Source organism: Engystomops pustulosus, chromosome 2, assembly GCF_040894005.1.
Source record: "Engystomops pustulosus chromosome 2, aEngPut4.maternal, whole genome shotgun sequence".
NCBI lineage: Eukaryota > Metazoa > Chordata > Amphibia > Anura > Leptodactylidae > Engystomops > Engystomops pustulosus.
Window position 1 is genome coordinate 18226550 of NC_092412.1, and position 25103 is coordinate 18251652.

The window sequence follows — 25103 nt, forward strand, 5'->3', positions numbered from 1 at the left end:
AGGAACAGATGACAGGAACACAGGTGACACGGGAACACAGGAACAGGATACAGGAACTCAGGAAACACAGGAGGGCTTTCACTTCACAGGAATATGGCTGAAGATCCTGCGGGGCATGATGGGAGCCGCCGGATTATATACCAGAGCCGGATTATATACCAGAGCCGGATTAACCAGCGACAACCACCAGGATGCTATCCCTTTAAATCCTAAAGAGCGCGCGCGTGCCCTAGTCAGATCAGAGCGTGGAGAGGTAAGTCCTGGCCCGGGGGGAACTGCAGCGGGGGCACCACAGCGAGTAGCACGGGTGTGCCCTCGATTCGAGACAGGGATCACGGGGCGCCCGTGACACTCATCTTGTACCCGTTGTCCTCCTTGCACTTGTGGGCACGCAGCTTCTGGACTGTGTAAGGTTGTAGGAGGGGAGAAGAGAGCGGATATCTTCCTGTGGACCTGCAGTCCGACTAGCTTTCCAATCTGCTGAACCTGTTGCTGATGTTCGGCTGTTGCCTGCTGTTGAAGTTTCAATAAAGAACTGTGAATTGATTTGCACAATGTGCCTCATTGTGATTTCTGGATCAGGCTGTTCACCATTACAGGCTTCCCTTCCTCCATCACCCAGAGATCCCTATATACACCTGAGGGGTTGCCCCAGGGACAAACCTATGCCATCAGCCTCTCCCTCCATTTTTCTTGCACACACCACCTGCTGGGGACCTGCCAGACTGTAGACCTGTCGTCCGGTCCCAATAACAAGCACTGTGACCACAGCGTGCCACATTAATGAGCCACTCCGAGGAAAGGCTATGCACCGGAGGGGGATGTTGCATATGCAATAAAGACAAATGTAAACCATAGAGATGGCCATAATCTCATTACAGCCCTGGGCCTTTACAGCCCTACTCTATTATTATCTACTCCCAATCTCCAATATTTTAGATTTTTTTTTAAAATGTATTATCTTTTTGGGTGCTTTACCATTTTGGCCACCAATGAAAATGGATTAGTAGCTGGTTCCTGTACTCACAGGGGCATAGTCATCCACAGTCACCTATGCTGCTAGGAGTCCCTGCCTTCTTAGTACAAAGTCGTAACCCCACAGGGAGGCGGTGACTCACAGCGTCATTCATGACCTACACCATATTTCATAGACAGAATGTGGACATCTGAAACGGCGTATGATAAATGTCTCCCTTTGTTTTTATGTTTTGGCAACAAAATTCACATTGACCGCAGCAGAAGTTGCCGGATGAGATCATTTTATTAAGCCAGTTATTTCTTGGGGGGGAGGGGGGTAGACGGCTACACAACACAATGATACGTACACTTTTGCTTCTTCTAAATGATATTAGGGGCGCTATGGTGATTAGTTCTTTTAGAAGAGGATCTTCTGCCAGCATGTACCAATTCTTATATGTTACATTTAAATTTTTTTGGGCCATAGGACAATAGTTAAAGGTGAAGGTGAAGAGCCTTTGCTTCTTAGATTTTCTTTATTATATTTGGGATGCAGGAGGTCGTCACGTCTAAGTGCTACAGCTCTTTGTTTCTCTTTGTTTATTGCTTTGGGATGAAAACCTCTTTTTGATAACCTTCCTTCAAGCTCTTCTGCTCTTCTTTCTCACTATTTACTCGTTTTAGACGGAAGAACTGACCCTATGGAATCGCTGTTTTGACATGTTGTGGATGATAATTATCGTTAGTGGCCGGACTCTTTCTGTATACAGGCAGTCCCCGGGTTACATAGAAGATAGGTTCCATAGGTTGGTTCTTAAGTTGAATTTGTATGTAAGTCTGAACTGTATATTTTATAATTGTAGATCCAGACAAAAAAAATTTTTGTCCCAGTGACAATTGGAGGTTAAAATTTTTTTTGCTGTAATTGGACCAAATATTATCAATAAAGCTTCATTACAGACACCTTACAGCTGATCATTGCAGACTGGGACTATAATAAAGCAGCCTTCACCAGAGGTCACAGTGGGCAGAGGGGTCTATCTTTATCTAGGGGTCGTCTGTAAGTCGGGTGTAGGGGATTACCTGTACTGTAGTGGTCAGGGATGAATCTTTTATTTGTACTAATACATCAAAAAAATTCACATGGGGGCTCATTTACTAAGGGTCCGAATCGCGCACTTTCGTCAGGTTTCCTGACAATTTCCGATTTGCCCTGAATTGCCCCTGGATTTTGGCGCATTGGCTGCGGCTTTCACGCGACAGAAATCGGGGGGCATGACCATCGGACAACCCGACGGATTCGGAAAAAACGTGGAATTTAAAAAATTATTTGTGTCGCAAGATCAGCAGTTACATGCACCGGGACGAAGAAGGTGAACTCCAGCGGACCTCGGCGCAGCAATGACACCTGGTGGATATCGGGCGCACGGACTTTAGTGAATCCCGGCCGGACCCGAATCCTCGCCGGAGAATGCTCCGCTGAATCGCGACTGGACCGGATAAGTAAATGTGCCCCAGTATGTCTCTGTAATTTTGGATGTGAAAACCATGTTCGTTGTGTTGGTATTAACATAAGACATGAAGTCTTGGAATTGTTCTTCTGTACCTGACCATACTAAGAAGATTTCATCCACAAATCTTGAAAATGAATGTATATGTCTTGCGAAGCGGTGTCTTTCTGTAAAGATGTACTTGTCTTCAAAGACGACTAGGAAGATATTAGCATACGTGCGATCACATGGGCGTCTAATTGCTTGTACCAGTGATGTGTTATTTGTCAGAATAAAGTGAATTGCATCGCAGACAAACTCTGTGAGCCCAGGCCCTGTATGGGATACGTATATACGCCGTATATATATACGCCCCCCCATACGTTCGTATGAATGTAGCCTTAGAGAGAGAGTCAGTAACAGAACCGACTCCTGCCACTATGAGACCTCCTGGGGGGACTCGAGGGTTTTGTGTATTTTTGGAAGATGGGGGGGGAGTACTTTTTCTGCAAGAGTTTTGCTAAGTATGTTGTTTTCTATTCCTGGTCTTAGGAGGGAGCATAACTGTGGGGCACATTTACTAAGGGTCCAAACGGCGCACATTTAATCGGGTTTCGCGATTATTTCCAGTTTGTGCCGAATTGGCCTGGGGTTTTTGGCGCATGCCATTGGATTGTGGCGCATCGGCGCCGGCTAGCATGCGGCTGAAATCGGGGGCCGTGACCCTCGGACAACCCGATGGATTTGGAAAAACCGCGGAATTTAAAAGTGGAATCAAATCAAAATCAAGCACTCGCATGCACCGGGAAGAAGCAGGTGAACTCCGGCGGACCTCGGGGCAGAAGCGACGGATGCAGGAAATTGGATGCACGACCTTAGTGAATTGGGGCAGACCCGAATCCTCGTGGGACAACGCACCCCGGGATCGCGACAGGACCGGGTAAGTAAATCTGCCACTGTGTCTTAATTTTCATAGCAGGATCTGTGGTTAATCTTTGATAGACTTCTGGGTTATTTAGCTGTCTAGAAACTTATTTTTTATAATAGTCCCGTGTCATTACAAGGACATCGCCGCCTTTATCTGCTCTTTTTACTATTAGGTTTTCATTATTTTTTAACCATTTCAGAGCTGTTCTTTCTCTTGTGATATTATCAGGATCTTTGTCACACATTAGGGCTTTTAAAGGGAACCTTTCCCCAGGAGACCCATTTTTAGCACTCCCCCAGTCCCCACAGAGCATAGTACATACACTGCCAAAGTGTTTTTGTATAAAAAAAAATTGGTTTTACAGAAAAAAAAACGATTGAAAATGACCTCTTACCCTTCCCATTGTCAGGTATACCATGGTCACCTAGATCACTCTTGCTTCCCCACCAATTAAATAATCTCCCCCTGATAGCAGCCCACACATTGAAGACAATACAAAAGCCTCCAGATATAGTAAAACTAACCGAACCCCACGGCCCTCTCACACCAATCTCTGATACCCCAGACTTCCCACCTGGTCTTGCAGCAGACTTTCTACAATCGTTCAGATCCCGCCAAAAGCCCCTAAGGTTTAGAGACTTTCTTAACCTAGGATCTTTACCTCCACTAGACCAAAGCACTACACACTCATCAAAAACCAAATGGGAATATATGCAGCTTACAAATTTTTTTATAAAATACAAAAACAAACTCAACCTTCATAGAAACTTAACTGCATTTGAAGAACTTTGCATTTCAACTACGCCAATCACTCACACTATCTCGCCAATCTATAATCTTCTACTGGATAAATGGTCAATTCCCCCTATCCACTACATTAAATCTTGGGAAGAGGAGCTCAATATTGGTCCAAAGCACTGTACCGCACTCACAAATCACCCTCCGTTCAAGCTCAAGAAACCAATTTCAAAATCATTTCAAGGTGGTACTGGGTCCCGTCCAGGCTCCATAAAATCTATCCCTCCAGTCCCAACGAGTGCTGGAGATGTAAGCTCACTGAAGGTACAATGTCCCATATTTGGGGGCAGTGTAAAACCATTCAACCTTTCCGGACCCAAGTCTGCGATATAACTTCAAACATTCTGAACCACATAATCCCCATTGATCCCTCCATACTACTACTTGCTTTCTTTCTTGCTAACAGCTGCACGTTCGGTGATTCCAAGACTCTGGAAACTCACCAGAGCACCATCAATCACAGAGTGGTTCCAAGAAATACTCCACCTACAAAAAATTGAAGAGCTCATGGCGGAGAGCAAAAAAAACACATGAAAAATACCTAAAAATCTGGTCCCTGTGGACAGCTTTTCAAAAGACAGCAGCATTCCTTTCACTCCCAGACTAAGCAAATTGTCCTAATAAAAGTTGAATTAATAGGTGATATAGAAAAGCTGGATAACTTCCCCCTACCCAAATCTTTACCCTCCCTCATCCTGAACCTAAGCCCTTACCCATATTTGTTGATATTAAAACGTTTACAGATATTTGTATTACTTAAATATAGACATCTCATGAACCTTTGACATATAACTGCTGAACGCATTGGGGCAGATTTACTTACCCGGTCCATTCGCGATCCAGCGGCGCGTTCTCTGCGGTGGATTCGGGTCCGGCCGGGATTCACTAAGGTAGTTCCTCCGACGTCCACCAGGTGGCGCTGCTGCGCTGAAGTTCCCCGGGATGCACTGAAGTTCACCGGCCTGTACCTGGTGAAGGTAAGTGCGAGTCCCACAACGCTTTTTTTTAAAAAATGCGGCGGTTTTTCCGAATCCGTCGGGTTTTCGTTCGGCCACGCCCCGGTTTCCGTCGCGTGCATGCCAGTGCCGATGTGCCACAATCCGATCGCGTGCGCCAAAATACCGGTGCAATTCATGGAAAATCGGTGCAAATCGGAAATATTCGGGTAACACGTCGGGAAAACGCAAATCGGGCCCTTAGTAAATGACTCCCATTATCTTATGTGCACCTTCTTGAGAATGTCAGTTGTTCTACACTATCTTAGTACTGTATAGCTAAGCCAATGTTGTTACTGTTACAAATTGCATATGTAATTGTATGTAACTATAAATGTTATGAACTGTATGTACACCATTATTGAATCATCTTCACAATAAAGAATGATAAAGAAAAATGAAAGGCAAAAAAAAAAGAAACACTTCTCCACTCGCATTTCCAAACACAATTCAAGTTCAGTGTGTGAACACAACCCCCAAAAACTTACATGTGCCCACTGACACTATACCCACTATCCATAAGCCGCTAAACAAATCATCCAGGCGTGTCCTTTATTCCACCATGCAATGGGACTGGGAATCCGCGTGGACCACAGAAGCACATAGCACATAGTAGAGAAAGCGATCCCAGTACTGTCCTTAAAAGTCCATAACTTTATTCATACATATTGAAACACGATGGGGCACATTTACTTACCCGTCCATGCGCAATCCCCGATTCGGAGTGTCTGACTGGAATGCACATCTGCCGCGATTCACTAAGATCGTGCGCCCAATATCCTGCATGTGTCACTTTCCCGATCAGATCCACCGGAGTTCACCTTCTTCTTCCCGATGCATGTAAGTGCTTGTCTTGCGACACAATTTTTAAGTTAAACCCCGCAGTTTGTCCAAATCCGTTGGATCGTCTGAAGGGCCGCCCCCCGATTTCTGTCACATGAAAGACGGCGCCAATGTGTGGATATAGAATGGACCCTGACTTTATTTTAAAACAACTTAGAAAAACACGTTGTCTGAAAAAAAATTCACAACCAGATAAATTAATTAGACAAAATGGCCACAGCTTTATTTATATCATTGCGATAAAACAAACAGAGAAGAAGTCAGGTGACATGTTAGGGGTGGGATTCCTCAATGACATGCAGCACCCGGCCACACAACATAGCAGAGCCTGGACACTTTAAGGGCACCAATGACGCTATTGAAGATTATCCCTTACGTGTTTCGGCAACATTCCGCCCCAGGCTGCTTTTACCATTACCAGACCCTTGACGCTGCACTGTTGAATCCGGTCCCCCCCCCCCCCATTTTCTCTAAGAGGAAGTGAGGTCCTTGGAGCTCCAAAAATTGAGTACCTGCCACTCTGCACCCCTACCTTCTCTCTTTACCCCAAACTGCCACCTCTGGTTCAAGGGCACCATTAAGTGCAGCAATGGCTGTCTCCATTCCTTTTCCACTCCCCGGGACACCACCCAGCGGGAGCCCAAACCGCCATCTCCTAGATGGCCCCCCAATTTAAATAGTTGAGCCCTATCCACCATGTTTCTTTTTAACCCCCCACTCCACCAACTCCAAGGACCTTGCTCCTCCCTCACCGCCTCCCTAGCTGCTATGACATAACAGCCCCCCCCCTCCTTACTATCAATTTACCTTTTCCGTGGGTTTAAGATGGCCGATTGACTTCTTCTCTAACGTCTGACCAACCCCCTGACAACTCCCGCTCTAACTTTGATCTTCCCTTAACTACAGATCCCTCCCACCAGGCCTCCCCTCATCTTCGGTGGTCCGGCCTCTCCTTGAGGCCACTTCCAAAGCTCATCCTGTTCACCACCATGAGGTTTTACATAAGTTAAATTAGTCCACAAATAACAGACCTGCACCTCCCACCTGACTCCTCCACCGCCAAAAAAGAGGCCATTTGACATAAATGGACTCAACCGCCACCAAACCACAAAGTCTTATCAATAGGAATGCAATGGGTTAACTAAGAAAGTGTTGAGAAAACTACCAACAAAACCCACTTGCACAAACTAGCGGCATTGTGGGACAAAACGTGTACAGATATCCTCTACTAAACGTGTCCGACAATATAGTGAAGCAGGATACATGATGTGGGATAAATCCCCGGGGACCTAAATATATTCTAAAAGAAAGAAGTACTAGACACAAAAAGCATCTACAACTCCCTCCTCCCTGTGGGGGAAACCTACTGGTACCCCCAAGAAACAGTGTTAGACTCACCCACCAGAGGATCCTCAATGAGGTTCAGATTCTAACCCAATAGTGGAACCCAGTGGTGCAGCAGAAGACAATTTCAACAGCTTTGTCATGTTGCAAACCAGGCAGCAATGGAAACTGTTGATGGAAAAATAGATGGAACTTCATAGTCCGGAGATCGTCGTGGTTCCTTATAGATAGGGAGGAGGTACCATGTACTGCTTTGTCCCTATCAGATGACAGTCTACTTGCCCTTTGGAGGGGAAGGGGCGGATTGTGGATAACATTTATTTAAGGCTCAGGACCATCATAAGTATGAGGCCCCTGTTATGGCACAAGGTTTGTTGGTGGTTCCTTCAGAGAGAAGTCCAAAGACATTAGGTAAGAAACTAGTGATCAGCTCAAAGTCAGCCAGGTACAACTGCTACACATGGACCTCTATTTGACTGCGTTGCTCTGGGTTATAATAAATCTGTTTATTAAAACATCCCATTGTTTTAATGTTTTAGAAATAAAGACCCCAAATATTCCATAGTCATATGGAAGGTCTGTGCACATTTACTGTATCATAAACATGATAGATTGATATGAGATATGAGATAGTAATATTACAATATCCCCACTAGGGGTCTCTCTTCTCTTCTATAACTGTATAGATTCCTCTTGTAGACATGGAATGTGGCTCCTCCTGGGGTCTTCATTGACCACCTATTGACAGGTCATTTCCACCCTGGGGTCACAGGGTCACCTCCTCGGGGTAAATCTGTGTATTTAGCTTCCTGTTCTGAGGAAATGGAAACCCTGTAATATGGGGGAAGGGTGGGAGAGTCCTGGATATTTACTGACACCTACCTGCACATGTGGAGCCCCAGTGACAGTCCTCACACTGAGGGTCTACAAGGATCTGAAGCTTCTTCCTAAGGGTCTCCTGCAGCACTGGAAGCTGAGATACAGGACTGTGTAAAAGATTCGGCAGGTGTGGAGAAAATGGGGGTCCTGGAGGTGATGACATTGCCCCAAAAGAGCCCGGATCTCACCTTCATCCATGTCAGGGATAACATGTAGTGGAGTGACGCCACAAAGAGCCGGCTCTTTCGCATGAACAACGGGAGTCGGCTACCTCCAATAGTTCACTTAACCCCACCCCTAATCGGTTCACCACACCCCTTTAACCCGATAAAAGCAAGTTAAAAATGGTGTGGAGTGGGCCGACTGACTGGACTGAGGCTCCCTACTATATATTTAATAGGGAGCCGTTCAGGAGCCAGTAGAGCCGGCTCTTCTTAGTGAGCGGAGCCTAATGATCCACATCACTAATGTAGCGACAGAAGGATTGAAGCAGCAAATATCCACATAAGATACAAGCATAGATCTCCAGGATGTCTGGGACAACCTCCCTGCAGAGATCCTTTCAAATCTGTCTTCAAGTTTATCTAGAGGTATTGATAGAAGTAATGAAAGATCACAGAAAATATTGATGAAATTTAGATTTTTCTTTTATCAAAAAAAAAAACTTTACATTTCTATGTCTTGAAGCCTTAAGAATCTACACCTGCCTAAAACTTCTGCACAGTACTGTAGACAGATATAAATGGGATAAATATAGACAATTTGATACTATATAGACAAGATATTAATTGAAAAGATAAAGATTAGATAGATATGAGATAGATAGATAGATAGATAGATATGAGATAGATAGATATGAGATAGATAAATAGATAGATAGATATGAGATAGATAGATAGATAGATAGATAGATAGATATGAGATAGATAGATAGATAGATAGATAGATAGGAGATAGATAGATATGAGATGATAGATAGATATGAGATAGATAGATATGAGATAGATAGATATGAGATAGATAGATAGATAGATAGATAGATAGATAGATAGATAGATATGAGATAGATAGATATGAGACAGATAGATAGATAGATATGAGATAGATATTAGATAGATAGATAGATAGATAGATAGATATGAGATAGATATGAGATAGATAGATATAAGATAGATAGATAGATAGATATGAGATAGATAGATAGATATGAGATAGATATGAGATAGATAGATAGATAGATAGATAGATAGATAGATAATAATAATAATAATAATATAATAATAATCTTTATTTATATAGCGCCATAGATAGATATGAGATAGATAGATATGAGATAGATAGATAGATAGATAGATAGATATGAGATAGATAGATAGATAGATATGAGATAGATAGATAAGAGATAGATAGATATGAGATAGATAGATATGAGATAGATAGGAGATAGATAGATAGATATGAGATAGATAGATAAGAGATAGATAGATATGAGATAGATATGAGATAGATAGATATGAGATAGATAGGAGATAGATAGATATGAGATGACAAAGGCTGATTAACAGCTGAAACGTTGCTAGAGATGGAATAAACCTCACACTTTTTTCCACGATTCCTTGGAGTGCTGCCACTTTTTTGCTTCTATATCTACACTCTTTGGGTAAGAGTATTGGGATAGCACCCGTCTGAACCTTTTTTCCTGAAGGCTGTGCTGCTTTGCAATTTTTGTTTGTTTACATATGAGATAGATAGATATGTGATAGATAGATAGATAGATAGATAGATAGATAGATATGAGATAGATAGATAGATATGAGATAGATAGATAGATAGATAGATATGAGAATGTTTCTGTAGTCCTATGAATGGCAGGACATGTAGTCAGATGGATATTTCTGTGGAGGGGGAGGGGGCGCTGCTGGTGACTGCTCAGGATTCCCCCTCCCTCTCCAGGATTATTAGGAGCCGGAGTCTATACAATTTGCCAAATCCTCCCATCCCAGGACTGTGCAGCTCCGGCAGCCTCACCCCGAAGCCTGGTCCTCTCATCACTACTTACACTATTTAGGGTTTTATTTTTTTATTAGTTTTTTTTTTTGCATTTTTGCTTTTTTTTTCTTTTCTGCTCTGGATGTGTCCCGGGATGTGGATTGTGTTCTTCTTCTTCCTGGGATGTATAGAGGTGACGTCTGGGGACATGTACAGCTCCATGCTGACCGTGCAGCAAGCCCTGGACACCGAGAAGGTCCTGATCCAGCACCTGGCCACCTACCTGGAGGAGGAGACCTACCGGCTCAATGACCTCCGCAGGTAGGTCCATACTGTATTCTGGGGTAAGACCTGACAGGTATGAGCGGCTACAAGTCAGAAACTGATAAAATTGGAGATCATCTTAGTGATGGGGGATGATGGGGGTATTCCTCCAGTTTTGGTACCCAAGAGCTTGTGGTATGTATTTATGACACAGACGCTCAGACTTTACCTATTGCTCATATTTGGTTGGGTCTTAAAGGGGAAGTCTGCTTAAAGTCACTCAACCGATTCTAGATTGGGTTTTGACCCAATTTACCGGATACAGAGATGTGTACAGCATCCAAGATCTTATTAGGATTTGTATTCTTGAGGTGTGAAGTTGCCCTTTAAGGTTACTTAAATGTCAATTTAAGTATCATATGGCTCTATAACAGCACTATATGGCGTTATACTAGTATCATATGGCTCTATAACAGCACTATATGGCGTTATACTAGTATCATATGGCTCTATAACAGCACTATATGGCGCTATACTAGTATCATATGGCTCTATAACAGCACTATATGGCTCTATACTAGTATCATATGGCTCTATAACAGCACTATATGGTGCTATACTAGTATCATATGGCTCTATAACAGCACTACATGGGGTTATACTACCATCATATGGCTCTATAACAGCACTATATGGCGCTATACTAGTATCATATGGCTCTATAACAGCACTACATGGGGTTATACTACCATCATATGGCTCTATAACAGCACTATATGGCGCTATACTAGTATCATATGGCTCTATAACAGCACTATATGGCTCTATACTAGTATCATATGGCTCTATAACAGCACTATATGGCACTATACTAGTATCATATGGCTCTATAACAGCACTACATGGGGTTATACTACCATCATATGGCTCTATAACAGCACTATATGGCGCTATACTAGTATCATATGGCTCTATAACAGCACTACATGGGGTTATACTACCATCATATGGCTCTATAACAGCACTATATGGCGCTATACTAGTATCATATGGCTCTATATCAGCACTATATGGCGCTATACTAGTATCATATAGCTCTATAACAGCACTATATGGCGCTATACTAGTATCATATGGCTCTATAACAGCACTATATGGCTCTATACTAGTATCATATGGCTCTATGACAGCACTATATGGCGCTATACTAGTATCATATGGCTCTATAACTGCACTATATGGCCCTATACTAGCATCATATGGCTCTATAACAGCACTATATGGCGCTATACTAGCATCATATGGCTCTATAACAGCACTATATGGCACTATACTAGTATCATATGGCTCTATGACAGCACTATATGGCGCTATACTAGTATCATATGGCTCTATAACAGCACTATATGGCACTATACTAGTATCATATGGCTCTATGACAGCACTATATGGCGCTATACTAGTATCATATGGCTCTATAACTGCACTATATGGCCCTATACTAGCATCATATGGCTCTATAACAGCACTATATGGCGCTATACTAGCATCATATGGCTCTATAACAGCACTATATGGCGCTATACTAGTACCATATGGCTCTATAACAGCACTATATGGCGCTATACTAGTATCATATGGCTCTATAACAGCACTACATGGGGTTATACTACCATCATATGGCTCTATAACAGCACTATATGGCGCTATACTAGTATCATATGGCTCTATAACAGCACTACATGGGGTAATACTACCATCATATGGCTCTATAACAGCACTATATGGCGCTATACTAGTATCATATGGCTCTATGACAGCACTATATGGCACTATACTAGCATCATATGGCTCTATAACAGCACTATATGGCACTATACTAGCATCATATGGCTCTATAACAGCACTATATGGCGCTATACTAGTATCATATGGCTCTATAACAGCACTATATGGCGCTATACTAGTACCATATGGCTCTATAACAGCACTATATGGCGCTATACTAGTATCATATGGCTCTATAACAGCACTATATGGTGCTATACTAGTATCATATGGCTCTATAACAGCACTATATGGCGCTATACTAGTATCATATGGCTCTATAACAGCACTATATGGCACTATACTAGTATCATATGGCTCTATAACAGCACTATATGGCGCTATACTAGTATCATATGGCTCTATAACAGCACTATATGGCTCTATACTAGTATCATATGGCTCTATAACAGCACTATATGGCGCTATACTAGTATCATATGGCTCTATAACAGCACTATATGGCGCTATACTAGTATCATATGGCTCTATAACAGCACTATATGGCTCTATACTAGTATCATATGGCTCTATTACAGCACTATACGGCGCTATACTAGTATCATATGGCTCTATAACAGCACTATATGGCGCTATACAGCAACATATGGCTCTATAACAGCACTATACGGCGCTATACTAGTATCATATGGCTCTATAACAGCACTATATGGCGCTATACAGCAACATATGGCTCTATTACAGCACTATATGGTGCTATACAGCAACATATGGCTCTATAACAGCACTATATGGCGTTATACTAGCATTATATGGCTCTATAACAGCACTATATGGCGCTATACTTGTATCATATGGCTCTATACGGCGCTATACTAGCATCATATGGCTCTATAACAGCACTATATGGCACTATACTAGCATCATATGGCTCTATAACACCACTATATGGTGCTATACTAGTATCATATGGCTCTATAACAGCACTATATGGCGCTATACTTGCATCATATGGCTCTATAACAGCACTATATGGCGCTATACTAGTATCATATTGCTCTATGACAACACTATATGGCGCTATATTAGTATCATATGGCTCTATAACAGCACTATATGGCGCTATACTAGTATCATATGGCTCTATAACAGCACTATATGGCACTATACTAGCATCATATGGCTCTATAACAGCACTATATGGCGCTATACTAGTATCCTATGGCTCTATAACAGCACTATATGGCACTATACTAGCATCATATGGCTCTATAACAGCACTATATGGCGCTATACTAGTATCCTATGGCTCTATAACAGCACTATATGGCACTATACTAGCATCATATGGCTCTATAACAGCACTATATGACACTATACTAGCATCATATGGCTCCATAACAGCACTATATGGCGCTATACTAGCATCATATGGCTCTATAACAGCACTATATGGCGCTATACTAGTATCATATAGCTCTATAACAGCACTATATGGCGCTATACTAGTACCATATGGCTCTATAACAGCACTATATGGCGCTATACTAGTATCATATGGCTCTATAACAGCACTATATGGCGCTATACTAGTATCATATGGCTCTATAACAGCACTATATGGCGCTATACTAGTATCATATGGCTCTATAACAGCACTATATGGCGCTATACTAGTACCATATGGCTCTATAACAGCACTATATGGCGCTATACTAGTATCATATGGCTCTATAACAGCACTATACGGCGCTATACTAGTATCATATGGCTCTATAACAGCACTATATGGCGCTATACTAGTATCATATGGCTCTATAACAGCACTATATGGCACTATACTAGTATCATATGGCTCTATAACAGCACTATATGGCGCTATACTAGTATCATATGGCTCTATAACAGCACTATATGGCGCTATACTAGTATCATATGGCTCTATAACAGCACTATATGGCGCTATACTAGTATCATATGGCTCTATAACAGCACTATATGGCGCTATACTAGTATCATATGGCTCTATAACAGCACTATATGGCGCTATACTAGTATCATATGGCTCTATAACTGCACTATATGGCGCTATACTAGTATCATATGGCTCTATAACAGCACTACTTGGGGTTATGGCATTACCCATGCACATAGATACCACTGCTCACCCCTCATTGTATGCTTGGACATTCCTACACAAATATAAGGGACCCTACGGCATAACTTGTATCCATCCCCTGCCAGGAGTAGTAACAGAGGGACGGGGCAGCATTGATTATTCTATACTACTTGTATAAGCCAATCTGTGATGAGAGACTGCCGGGCACTGGAGAGTTAATCCTGGAAGAGACCAAAGTTTACACAATAGTCATATATCACATTATATATCATGTGTACCCACCCCAAATATGTGCTGCTCCTCCTCATGTGTGATACAGTCTGCTGAGCTGTGTATCTAATCCGCTCCTGTGTGATACAGTCTGCTGAGCTGTGTATCTAATCCTATCCTGTGTGATACTGCCTGCTGAGCTGTGTATCTAATCCTATCCCGTGTGATACTGTCTGCTGAGCTGTGTATCTAATCCCATCCTGTGTGATACAGTCTGCTGAGCTGTGTATCTCATCCTATCCTGTGTGATACTGTCTGCTGAGCTGTGTATCTAATCCTATCCTGTGTGATACTGTCTGCTGAGCTGTGTATCTAATCCTATCCTGTGTGATACTGTCTGCTGAGCTGTGTATCTAATCCTATCCTGTGTGATACTGTCTGCTGAGCTGTGTATCTAATCCTATCCCGTGTGATACTGTCTGCTGAGCTGTGTATCTAATCCTATCCTGTGCGATACGGTCTGCTGAGCTGTGTATCTAATCCTATCCTGTGTGATACTGTCTGCTGAGCTGTGTATCTAATCCTATCCTGTGTGATACTGTCTGCTGAGCTGTGTATCTAATCCTATCCCGTGTGATACTGTCTGCTGAGCTGTGTATCTAATCCTATCCTGTGCGATACGGTCTGCTGAGCTGTGTATCTAATCCTATCCTGTGTGATACTGTCTGCTGAGCTGTGTATCTAATCCTATCCTGTGTGATACGGTCTGCTGAGCTGTGTATCTAATCCTATCCTGTGTGATACTGTCTGCTGAACTGTGTATCTAATCCTATCCTGTGTAATACTTTCTGCTGAGCTGTGTATCAAATCCTATCCTGTGTGATACTGCCTTCTGAGTTGTGTATCTAATCCTATCCTGTGTGATACTGGCTGCTGAGCTGTGTATCTAATCCTATCCTGTGTGATACTGTCTGCTGAACTGTGTAGCTAATCCTTTAATGTGTGATACTGGCTGCTGAGCTGTGTATCTAATCCTATCCTCTGTGATACTGTCTGCTGAGCTGTGTATCTAATCCTATCATGTGTGATACTGTCTGCTGAACTGTGTATCTAATCCTATCCTGTGTGATACTGTCTGCTGAGCTGTGTATCTAATCCTATCCTGTGTGATACAGTCTGCTGAGCTGTGTATCTAATCCTATCCTGTGTGATACTGTCTGCTGAGCTGTGTATCTAATCCTATCCTGTGTGATACAGTCTGCTGAGCTGTGTATCTAATCCTATCCTGTGTGATACTGTCTGCTGAGCTGTGTATCTAATCCTATCCCGTGTGATACTGTCTGCTGAGCTGTGTATCTAATCCTATCCTGTGCGATACGGTCTGCTGAGCTGTGTATCTAATCCTATCCTGTGTGATACTGTCTGCTGAGCTGTGTATCTAATCCTATCCTGTGTGATACTGTCTGCTGAGCTGTGTATCTAATCCTATCCCGTGTGATACTGTCTGCTGAGCTGTGTATCTAATCCTATCCTGTGCGATACGGTCTGCTGAGCTGTGTATCTAATCCTATCCTGTGTGATACTGTCTGCTGAGCTGTGTATCTAATCCTATCCTGTGTGATACGGTCTGCTGAGCTGTGTATCTAATCCTATCCTGTGTGATACTGTCTGCTGAACTGTGTATCTAATCCTATCCTGTGTAATACTTTCTGCTGAGCTGTGTATCTAATCCTATCCTGTGTGATGCTGCCTTCTGAGTTGTGTATCTAATCCTATCCTGTGTGATACTGGCTGCTGAGCTGTGTATCTAATCCTATCCTGTGTGATACTGTCTGCTGAACTGTGTAGCTAATCCTTTAATGTGTGATACTGGCTGCTGAGCTGTGTATCTAATCCTATCCTCTGTGATACTGTCTGCTGAGCTGTGTATCTAATCCTATCATGTGTGATACTGTCTGCTGAACTGTGTATCTAATCCTATCCTGTGTGATACTGTCTGCTGAGCTGTGTATCTAATCCTATCCTGTGTGATACAGTCTGCTGAGCTGTGTATCTAATCCTTTCCTGTGTGATACTGTCTGCTGAGCTGTGTATCTAATCCTCTCCTGTGTGATACAGTCTGCTGAGCTGTGTATCTAATCCTATCCTGTGTGATAATGTCTGCTGAGCTGTGTATCTAATCCTATCCTGTGTGATACTGTCTGCTGAGCTGTGTATCTAATCCTATCCTGTGTGATACTGTCTGCTGAGCTGTGTTTCTAATCATATCCTGTGTGATACTGCCTGTTGGCGTATCTAAGCCTGTCATGTGTGATACCCTCTCACTTGCACACAGCTCCACATTCATATAATATATGGGATTAGTGATAATATATTCGGGGCAGGTGATAATTTATGCGGCTGGGATATATAAGGTGTTTGCAGCAGATTTGGCAGGGATCGGAGGATGGAGCAGTAAAAGGAGAAGCAACAAAACCTTCATTTAGCAAAGTGTCTGAGCCCCGGGGGTCTTTCTCACATTCGGAGGGGGCTGCCAAATCTGCTCCCATCGTCTCACAAGTCTCAACATAACTCTTACTGAAAAATTCAACTGAGCCGTTAAATCTGCTCCTGGAAAAGCTGGGTGACCAACAGGGTCACCATATGTGTTGCTACCCAACTTTTCTGACTCCTAAATGGCAGTGACCGATCCATCATTAGTACCAAACCCCTTTATTATAGAGTTACCTACTGTAAGTGCAAGAAGATGGCAATATTGAATGTCACTTGGCTTTCTTAAGAACAAATATAGCCAAGGGGGTGGAGCTCTAACAACCTTATGTTATACGATCCAAGGTGGTTGTCAAATTTCAAAACAGAAACTTTAATTACCACAATTGTCATTGGTGAAGTCTACAAAACGTATTAAGACAATTCTTTGCAAAGGCGGGGCTGTTGTCAAATAATATAAAGCAAACTCCATGAAAAAAAGAGCACGATTGGCGCACAGGATGTGATACATAAGTAAGGGGGAGTGGTTTCATAAAGATACATGGCTACCCCAAATGAGGAACATCACAAAAAGTGTACATTTGTAAATAGAAGAACTATTAATGTTACCAATTCCAGGTGTCAATAAAGTTTTATTCAATGAAAATCTAATTACTAAACGAATAAAAATAAAGAACCGGAATGAGGCCTGAATGGCACTAAGAGATGGTTCTAGTTATCTAGTTAATTCTCTTCCAGTCATTGTTGTGAAAACTACGCTGAGAATATTGTAACTACCAGTATTTATTGGTGTCAATTAAGTTTGTTGAAAATCTGATTACTAGAGCTTAAAGGGAACCTACCACCACGATTCTACCTATAAAGGTAGATCGGGTGGTAGGTGCATGTGTGGGATGTGAGGATTGCCCTTTTTAGAGCTAATCCTCACATCCCCCCTTTCTTTTTTAAATCTTTATTGCCCTAGTATGTAAATTTTGTAAAGCGTCTACTGGGGCGTGGAGTAGGCGGACATGAGGCTACACGTTGTGACTACTCCACGCCCCAGTAGCCTCTTTGCTCCTCCTACCCTGAGATCTTCAGCGCGCAGCTCCTCGTAGCTGCACGCCCTCGTCCGAGAAGCCAGAGTTCTGCGCATGCGCAGGGTAGGAGAAGCAAATAGGCTACTGGGGCGTGAAGTAGCCGCGACGTGTAGCCTCATGTCCGGCTACTCCACGCCCCTATCTTTATAGGTAGAATCGTGGTGGTAGGTTCCCTTTAAAATGACAAAAAGCATCATAACAGGTAGCTACTTGCTTCATTTTTTTTCCAAGTCCTTGTCTTGCACATTTTTCTCTGAGTATTGCCACAAAAATCTGATTAATAAAGTTCCAAAAAGAAAGAGGTATGTGAACAAAGTGGCACCAACAGATGGGGTAGTTGTATCTTTAACTTTTTTTTAATTTCTTTTGCTGCAATCTGTACTCTAAGTATTCTAAATGCCTATATTTTAGAAAGTAATTACATTTTTGTCGACAAAAATCTGATTACTAAAGTAATACTAATAAAGAAACGTGTGGCCTCAGTTGTGCAAAGAGATTGTACTAATAACATGAGTCCTTGTCCTGCTAATTGTATTTAGCGTTGTTAATGAAGTTTTTTTTAACAAAACTCTAATGACAATTTTTTAATGTCAAGTCAATGATAATTATTTCCGAGTCTTGTAGACTTGCCTCTGAGTATTGCAAATGGCAATATTTCAGTGTCAATAACTACTTACATACTAAAAATCTGATTACTAAAAAAGTGTCTATGTGGCACAAAGATATGAAGGTAATTATACAGTTATATTTATTCCCTTGTCCTGCAAGTGGGATAGTCATAAAGTTTTTTTCTTTACAAAAATCTGATTACTAAAGATATAAAAAAAGATGCCTGCGGGTCGCCATAGATGTTGGTAATTACATAATTTGTACTCATATAGCTGTTGTCTTGTAAACAGGATAAGGTTGTTAATAAAGTTTCGATTTCAAACAAATCTAATTACTAGAGCTCTATAAATTGTGAAGTATGCCGGCTGCCACATGGTTAATTTTTCCGAATTCTTCACCGTGACCTGATTGACAGGCGACTGATTTGATGAAGAAAGGCAAATATTTAGCGCTGACATTCACACGGCGGAGTCTTGTCTCCAGGGTGAGGATCGGCTCCAGCGTCTTGTGTTATTTCTCAGGATCATCTTACAGCAGATGGCTCCAGCGTGAGGAAAGGGAAGACTCTGCCAAGGAAAAAAAACTGAAGAAGCTTCCGAAGTCTGATCGAGGGTTTTACTAGATACTTACCTCTACTACATGAGGTCATGGCCATGGTCAGAGGAGACTCTCACTCATCTGCATTTATTGTCACCTATTCTTTACACTACAGTGTTATGTATGTTGTTAGTAGCAGCAGGATTGTAAGATATAGATTTATATTCCAGGATTTTAGCTTCTCCAAGTGCACTGGGCGTGTCTCCTCACACTGCTGGGCTCTCTGCAGCCAGTGTTAGGTATTATCCATTGAGAGATGCATAATTATACCCTTATGTAGGTTTTTAGTAGCAGCAGGACTGTGAGATATGGATTTATATTCCAACTGCACTGGGGGTGTCTCCTAACACTGCTGTGCTCTGTGCTCTGTGCTCTCTGCAGCCAGTGTTAGGTATTATCCATGGAGAGATGAGTAATTGTACCCTCATGTATGTTGTTAGTTGCAGCAGGACTGTAAAATATGGATTTATATTCCAGGACTATAGTTTCTTTAAGTGCACTGGGGGTGTTTCCTCACACTGCTGTGCTCTGTGCTCTCTGCAGCCAGTGTTAGGTATTATCCATGGAGAGATGTGTAATTATACCCTTATGTACTGTATATTGTTAGTAGCAGCAGGACTGTGAGATATGGATTTCTATTCCAGGACTATAGTTTCTCCAAGTGCACTGGGGCTGTCTCCTCACACTGCTGTGCTCTGTGCAATAAACAGCTCCACTTCCATGTATTCTGTGATATACAACCAGCTACAGCAAGCTACGTTTTACTTAGAGCAGAGGGAAGAAACTAAATGCAGCACAGCAGGGTGAGGAAAAACCAAAAATGACTATCACTATCCACATGCTCTGTATGTCTGGGTATTAGATCCTCGTATTATGTAACACTTTTCCACACATTTTAGTTTTTATCATTTTCATAGTGCTCCATATTGAGACTTTTTTAAAATTCTCCTCATTCTTTCCACAAAATTTTCAGGATGCCCCCACATGGCGCAGTGCTGGGGGCCTCTGCAGCCCCCGACCCCACTCCTAGCGCTCCATAACCATTGTCCTCCACCTCTTCTCCTCCACCGGGTGAATAATCCCACTGTGTAGAAATCAGATCCGTGGCGGCCTGACTCACCCAGAGTCTGAGATTCCTAATATCTGAAGTCACAGGAGCCAATCATTTAACCCTTCACAGACTTAAATTCCCAAAATCCCAGGTTTTCTCCACATTCAGTGAGGTATTCGTGCTGATCTGCTGTGTTCCGTTCACACCAGAGGTGGCAACATACATCATGGCCAAAAACTGTGGTCTCATCTGTCCTAAAAACCCTCAGCATGGATAGGTAAAAAATTGAAATACCCCTTTAAGCCGTGTCACTATGTTCTTTTATTGAAATGAGGCCTCTACTGGTGACCCTGTCATGACCTTCAAAATGTAAGATGCTAATTTAGGTGTGTAGAGTCTGAGATATGGCTCTTGGATTATACTAAGTTCATGGCTGATGTTTCTCCTTCTTGTTATAGTGTAAAAACACTTCTAAGTGGTCCGGACCAGCAAACTTCTGCTGATACAGAGGCGGCCACAATGGCTGATCATCAATTATTTAAGGTTAATTTGATTAGCAGCACCTACATACCCTCTTAATATGGAAGCAACATGGGTGAAGTTTTTTACACAATTTTAAAAAAATTTGGTAAAAAATGTATAAACAAAAACAATTCTGACTGTATTTAGCACCTACTTATTATCTTGCAGATTCTATAATAAAGTGCGAGCCCTCCACCATATTGCCAGTACACCCGTCTCGGACCCTGTTTTTGCCTACACCCTTTTAAAGAGGCTGCAGTCAGAGTGGATGAACGTGGTCAGTAGTCTGGAGAACAATGAGAACATCAAAGGTAAGGAAGCCCAAGAGGGACATGATAGTAGTATAAGGAGATATATATGACATATGACTGTAGGCGCTGTATGGCAGTGTTATATGGGCAATATATGGTTGTATTATGCAGTTAATGCATAACCTAGATCCATATTTTCTCAGTGCTGAAGGACGGTTACGAGAAGGTGGAGAAGAATCTCCCCTTGATGGAAGATGTTGAAGGAGCAGCCAAAGCTCTCATGAGGTTACAAGACGTCTACTCCTTGAATGTCAAGGGTCTGACCAAGGGAGTCTTCCAGAGTGGCTCCAGCTCCCAGCTAAGTGTCCTGTACGAGCCGGACCGGGTCTCCAGCATGTCCGCCGATGACTGCTTCCATATTGGCAAGGTATCTACAAGTGACTACTGTGAAAGGGTTTCTCAAGAATGTTTCAAGATTTTCAATTTCATGTTCTTCATCTCCATCCATCTTGTTATGTTCTTCATCTCCATCCATCTTGCTATGTTCTACATCTCCATCCATCTTGTTATGTTCTTCATCTCCATCCATCTTATTATGTTCTCCATCTCCATCCATCTTGCTATGTTCTACATCTCTATCCATCTTGTTATGTTCTTCATCTCCATCCATCTTGTTATGTTCTTCATCTCCATCCATCTTGTTATGTTCTTCATCTCCATCCATCTTGTTATGTTCTTCATCTCCATCCATCTTGTTATGTTCTTCATCTCCATCCATCTTGTTATGTTCTTCATCTCCATCCATCTTGTTATGTTCTTCATCTCCATCCATCTTGTTATGTTCTTCATCTCCATCCATCTTGCTATGTTCTACATCTCCATCCATCTTATTATGTTCTCCATCTCCATCCATCTTGTTATGTTCTTCATCTCCATCCATCTTGTTATGTTCTTCATCTCTATCCATCTTGTTATGTTCTTCATCTCCATCCATCTTGTTATGTTCTTCATCTCCATCCATCTTGTTATGTTCTTCATCTCTATCCATCTTGTTATGTTCTTCATCTCTATCCATCTTGTTATGTTCTTCATCTCCATCCGTCTTGTTATGTTCTTCATCTCCATCCATCTTGTTATGTTCTTCATCTCTATCCATCTTGTTATGTTCTTCATCTCCATCCATCTTGTTATGTTCTTCATCTCCATCCATCTTGTTGCGTTTTCTTCTCCTTAACCTTCAATTATTCCAAATGTCATTGACTTCTCCATGATCTTCATCTCTAGAAAACCTTAGCCACGCTCACATGAGTAGGTTCTTCATGTGGTGTCTACATAAAAACGCCACCACTCAGGGCCAGACGACTGTCCTATGTAGTCTTCATATTAGGCATCATCTAGTCTTATAGTGGGGCTCATTTACTAAGGGTCCGTCGGACGCATTTTCGTTGGGTTTCCCGACCATTTCCGTTTTGCGCCGAATTGCCCTGGGATTTTGGAGCATGCGATCGGATTGTGGCGCATCGGCGATGGCTCGCACACGACAGAAATGGGGGGGCGGGCCGTCGGACAACCCGACGGATTTGGACAACGCACGGGATTTAAAAAAGGACTTGTGTTGCAAGATCAAGCACTCACATGCATCGGGAAGAAGAAGGTGAACTTCGGGGGACCTCGGGGCAGAAGTGACGGATGCAGGAACTCGGGTGTACGATCTTAGTGAATTGCGCCTGACCCGAATCCTTGTTGAACAATGCACCGCGGGATCGGGACAGGACCGGGTAAGTAAATCTGCCCAATTGGCTCCGATGCACCACAACCCGATCGCACGTGCCGAAATTTTGGGGCAATTCAGCGCAAAACGGAAATCGTCGGGAAACCCGTTGAAAATGCGTCCGGCGGACCCTTAGTAAATGAGCCCCACTGTGTCCAAATAAATCCACCATGTAGAGCCTACAAATATTCACAAACTGTGACACGAGGTAAAGTTGCAAGTTGTCTAAAAGTAGCAAGTGTGATATTGGGGCTAGTCCTTCTTTTGATTATGATCTACGATTGTAAGGTCATATCTGTTTCCCTGGTGGTCTAGGGTAGGGTAGGGCTAACTGATTCATTTTTGGCGTGGTCTTGTGAAGGTGTAAGCTCAATACCTGTTTTCTTAGTGGGTCTGTGTTCCTTAAAGCTCTAGATCTCCATATGAGTGTATGTTCTTCTCCTTGGTGGTCTACAAGTGCGGTTCAATAAAATTTTCCCTGGTGGCAACTTTTTGCTGTGTTGCACCCAAATTTTCTTTCTTTACGGTCTAGAGCAGGGGTCCCCAAACCACGACATGCGGCCCGCTGACTGTTTCTATGCGGCCCCCGTCGCATCGGACCGCGGACTTCGGCAGTCGGGCAGGGGCCTCCGTCCGTCCGGACAGGAAGCTCCTGCCCGTCACTGTATAGTGCTCGATGCGGCGGAAGACAACCCCGGTGCACATCGCTCTTTGAACCTGCATGCGCGGCCTTTTCCTGTCCGACAGCCGCAAGAAGAAAGAAGACGCGGGAGCCAGAGGTGAGTATAGGATTTTTTAATTTTTTTAAACAGCAGTTAAAACATTGTGCCGTCTGGGGACCCTAATATATGAAATAATTCATTATGGGAGCAGCATATAAAACAATGAATGGCTGGTGGGGGGCACATAAAACAATGACTGGTGGGTGGGGGGGCACATAAAATAACTAATGGTGGGTGGGGGGGCACATAAAATAACTAATGGTGGGGGGGGGGGCACATAAAATAACTAATGATGGGTGGGGGGACACTTAAAATAACTAATGGTGGGTGGGGGGGATATAAAATAACTAATGGTGGGAGGGGGGGATATAAAATAACTAATGGTAGGTGGGTGGGTGGGGGGCATATAAAATAACTAATGGTGGGTGGGGGGGGGGGGTGCACATAAAATAACTAATGCAGCATAGGAAATAATTAATTTTAAGGGACAGTCTAGTAATTAATAGGGGACAGCATATTTAATAATTAATTGACCCAATTAATTCATTTGGCCAATATATAAAATAGTTCACATGGGGGTGCAGCATATTAAATAATTGTGGGGGGACAGTGTATTACAGATGCTGTCACATGTACCGCTATTTATCCGGCCCTCCAACGGTCTGAGAGAGACAATGAACGGCCCCCTATGTAAAAAGTTTGGGGACCACTGGTCTAGAGCATAAGTATGGTTTAATACTAATATCCCTGATGGCCTAGGGTAGAAGAGGAATGTAATGTCTATTTTTATTGCGATCTTGGGAAGAGTCTAACGTTCTAGAGTGCCTACATTTTCTCTTTCCTGGTGGTCTGGAGCATTGTATTTGTATATACTAATTGCCCTGGTGGTCTGAGGTACCAGAGGGGTCTAATACCAGATTCCATTGTGATCTTGGGTACAGTGCAACTTCCTAAGGTTCTGCACCCACATTTTCTATCCATGTCTACAGCACAGTATGGGTTAATACTTAATTCCCTGGTGGTCTAGAGGAGAAGATGGGTTCAATACTAATTTCCCTGGTGGTCTGGGGAGCTGCATTCACATTTTATATCACTGCATTGGTTCATATTAATTTCCGTGGAGGTTCAGGGTGGCAGAGGGATCAATACCAGTGTCTCTTGCGAGTCCAATCTTTTGGGGTGCTGCACCCGCACTTTTTTCCTTTGACTGTGCATCTACAACTATTATTGGTGTGATTACTACATCCCTGGTTTATTTGCATTGTGGTTCCCATAATTTATACAAAGTTCCTATTCCTCTCCAGATTATGGATAATTTATATTTTTTGGATTGTCAGTATTTTGGATGGGAATTTGCCCACGTGTGCAGTAGTCAGAAAGTCTGGAATCCATCCACAGGGAATCTTC

The 25103-nt window shown here is 42.6% G+C and overlaps 1 protein-coding gene across 1 annotated transcript in view; it reads left to right on the forward strand.

Annotated features, from left to right (window-relative positions):
• The first annotated feature begins 10350 nt into the window (after positions 1–10350).
• The window catches only part of P4HA3 (prolyl 4-hydroxylase subunit alpha 3), a 50582-nt gene continuing 35829 nt past the window's right edge, over positions 10351–25103 (forward strand). The window contains exons 1-3 of the mRNA XM_072133829.1: positions 10351–10544; positions 21121–21263; positions 21407–21630. Coding sequence (XP_071989930.1) covers positions 10366–10544; positions 21121–21263; positions 21407–21630 — 546 coding nt within the window. The 5' untranslated portion in view covers positions 10351–10365. The remainder of the gene's footprint in view (positions 10545–21120; positions 21264–21406; positions 21631–25103) is intronic.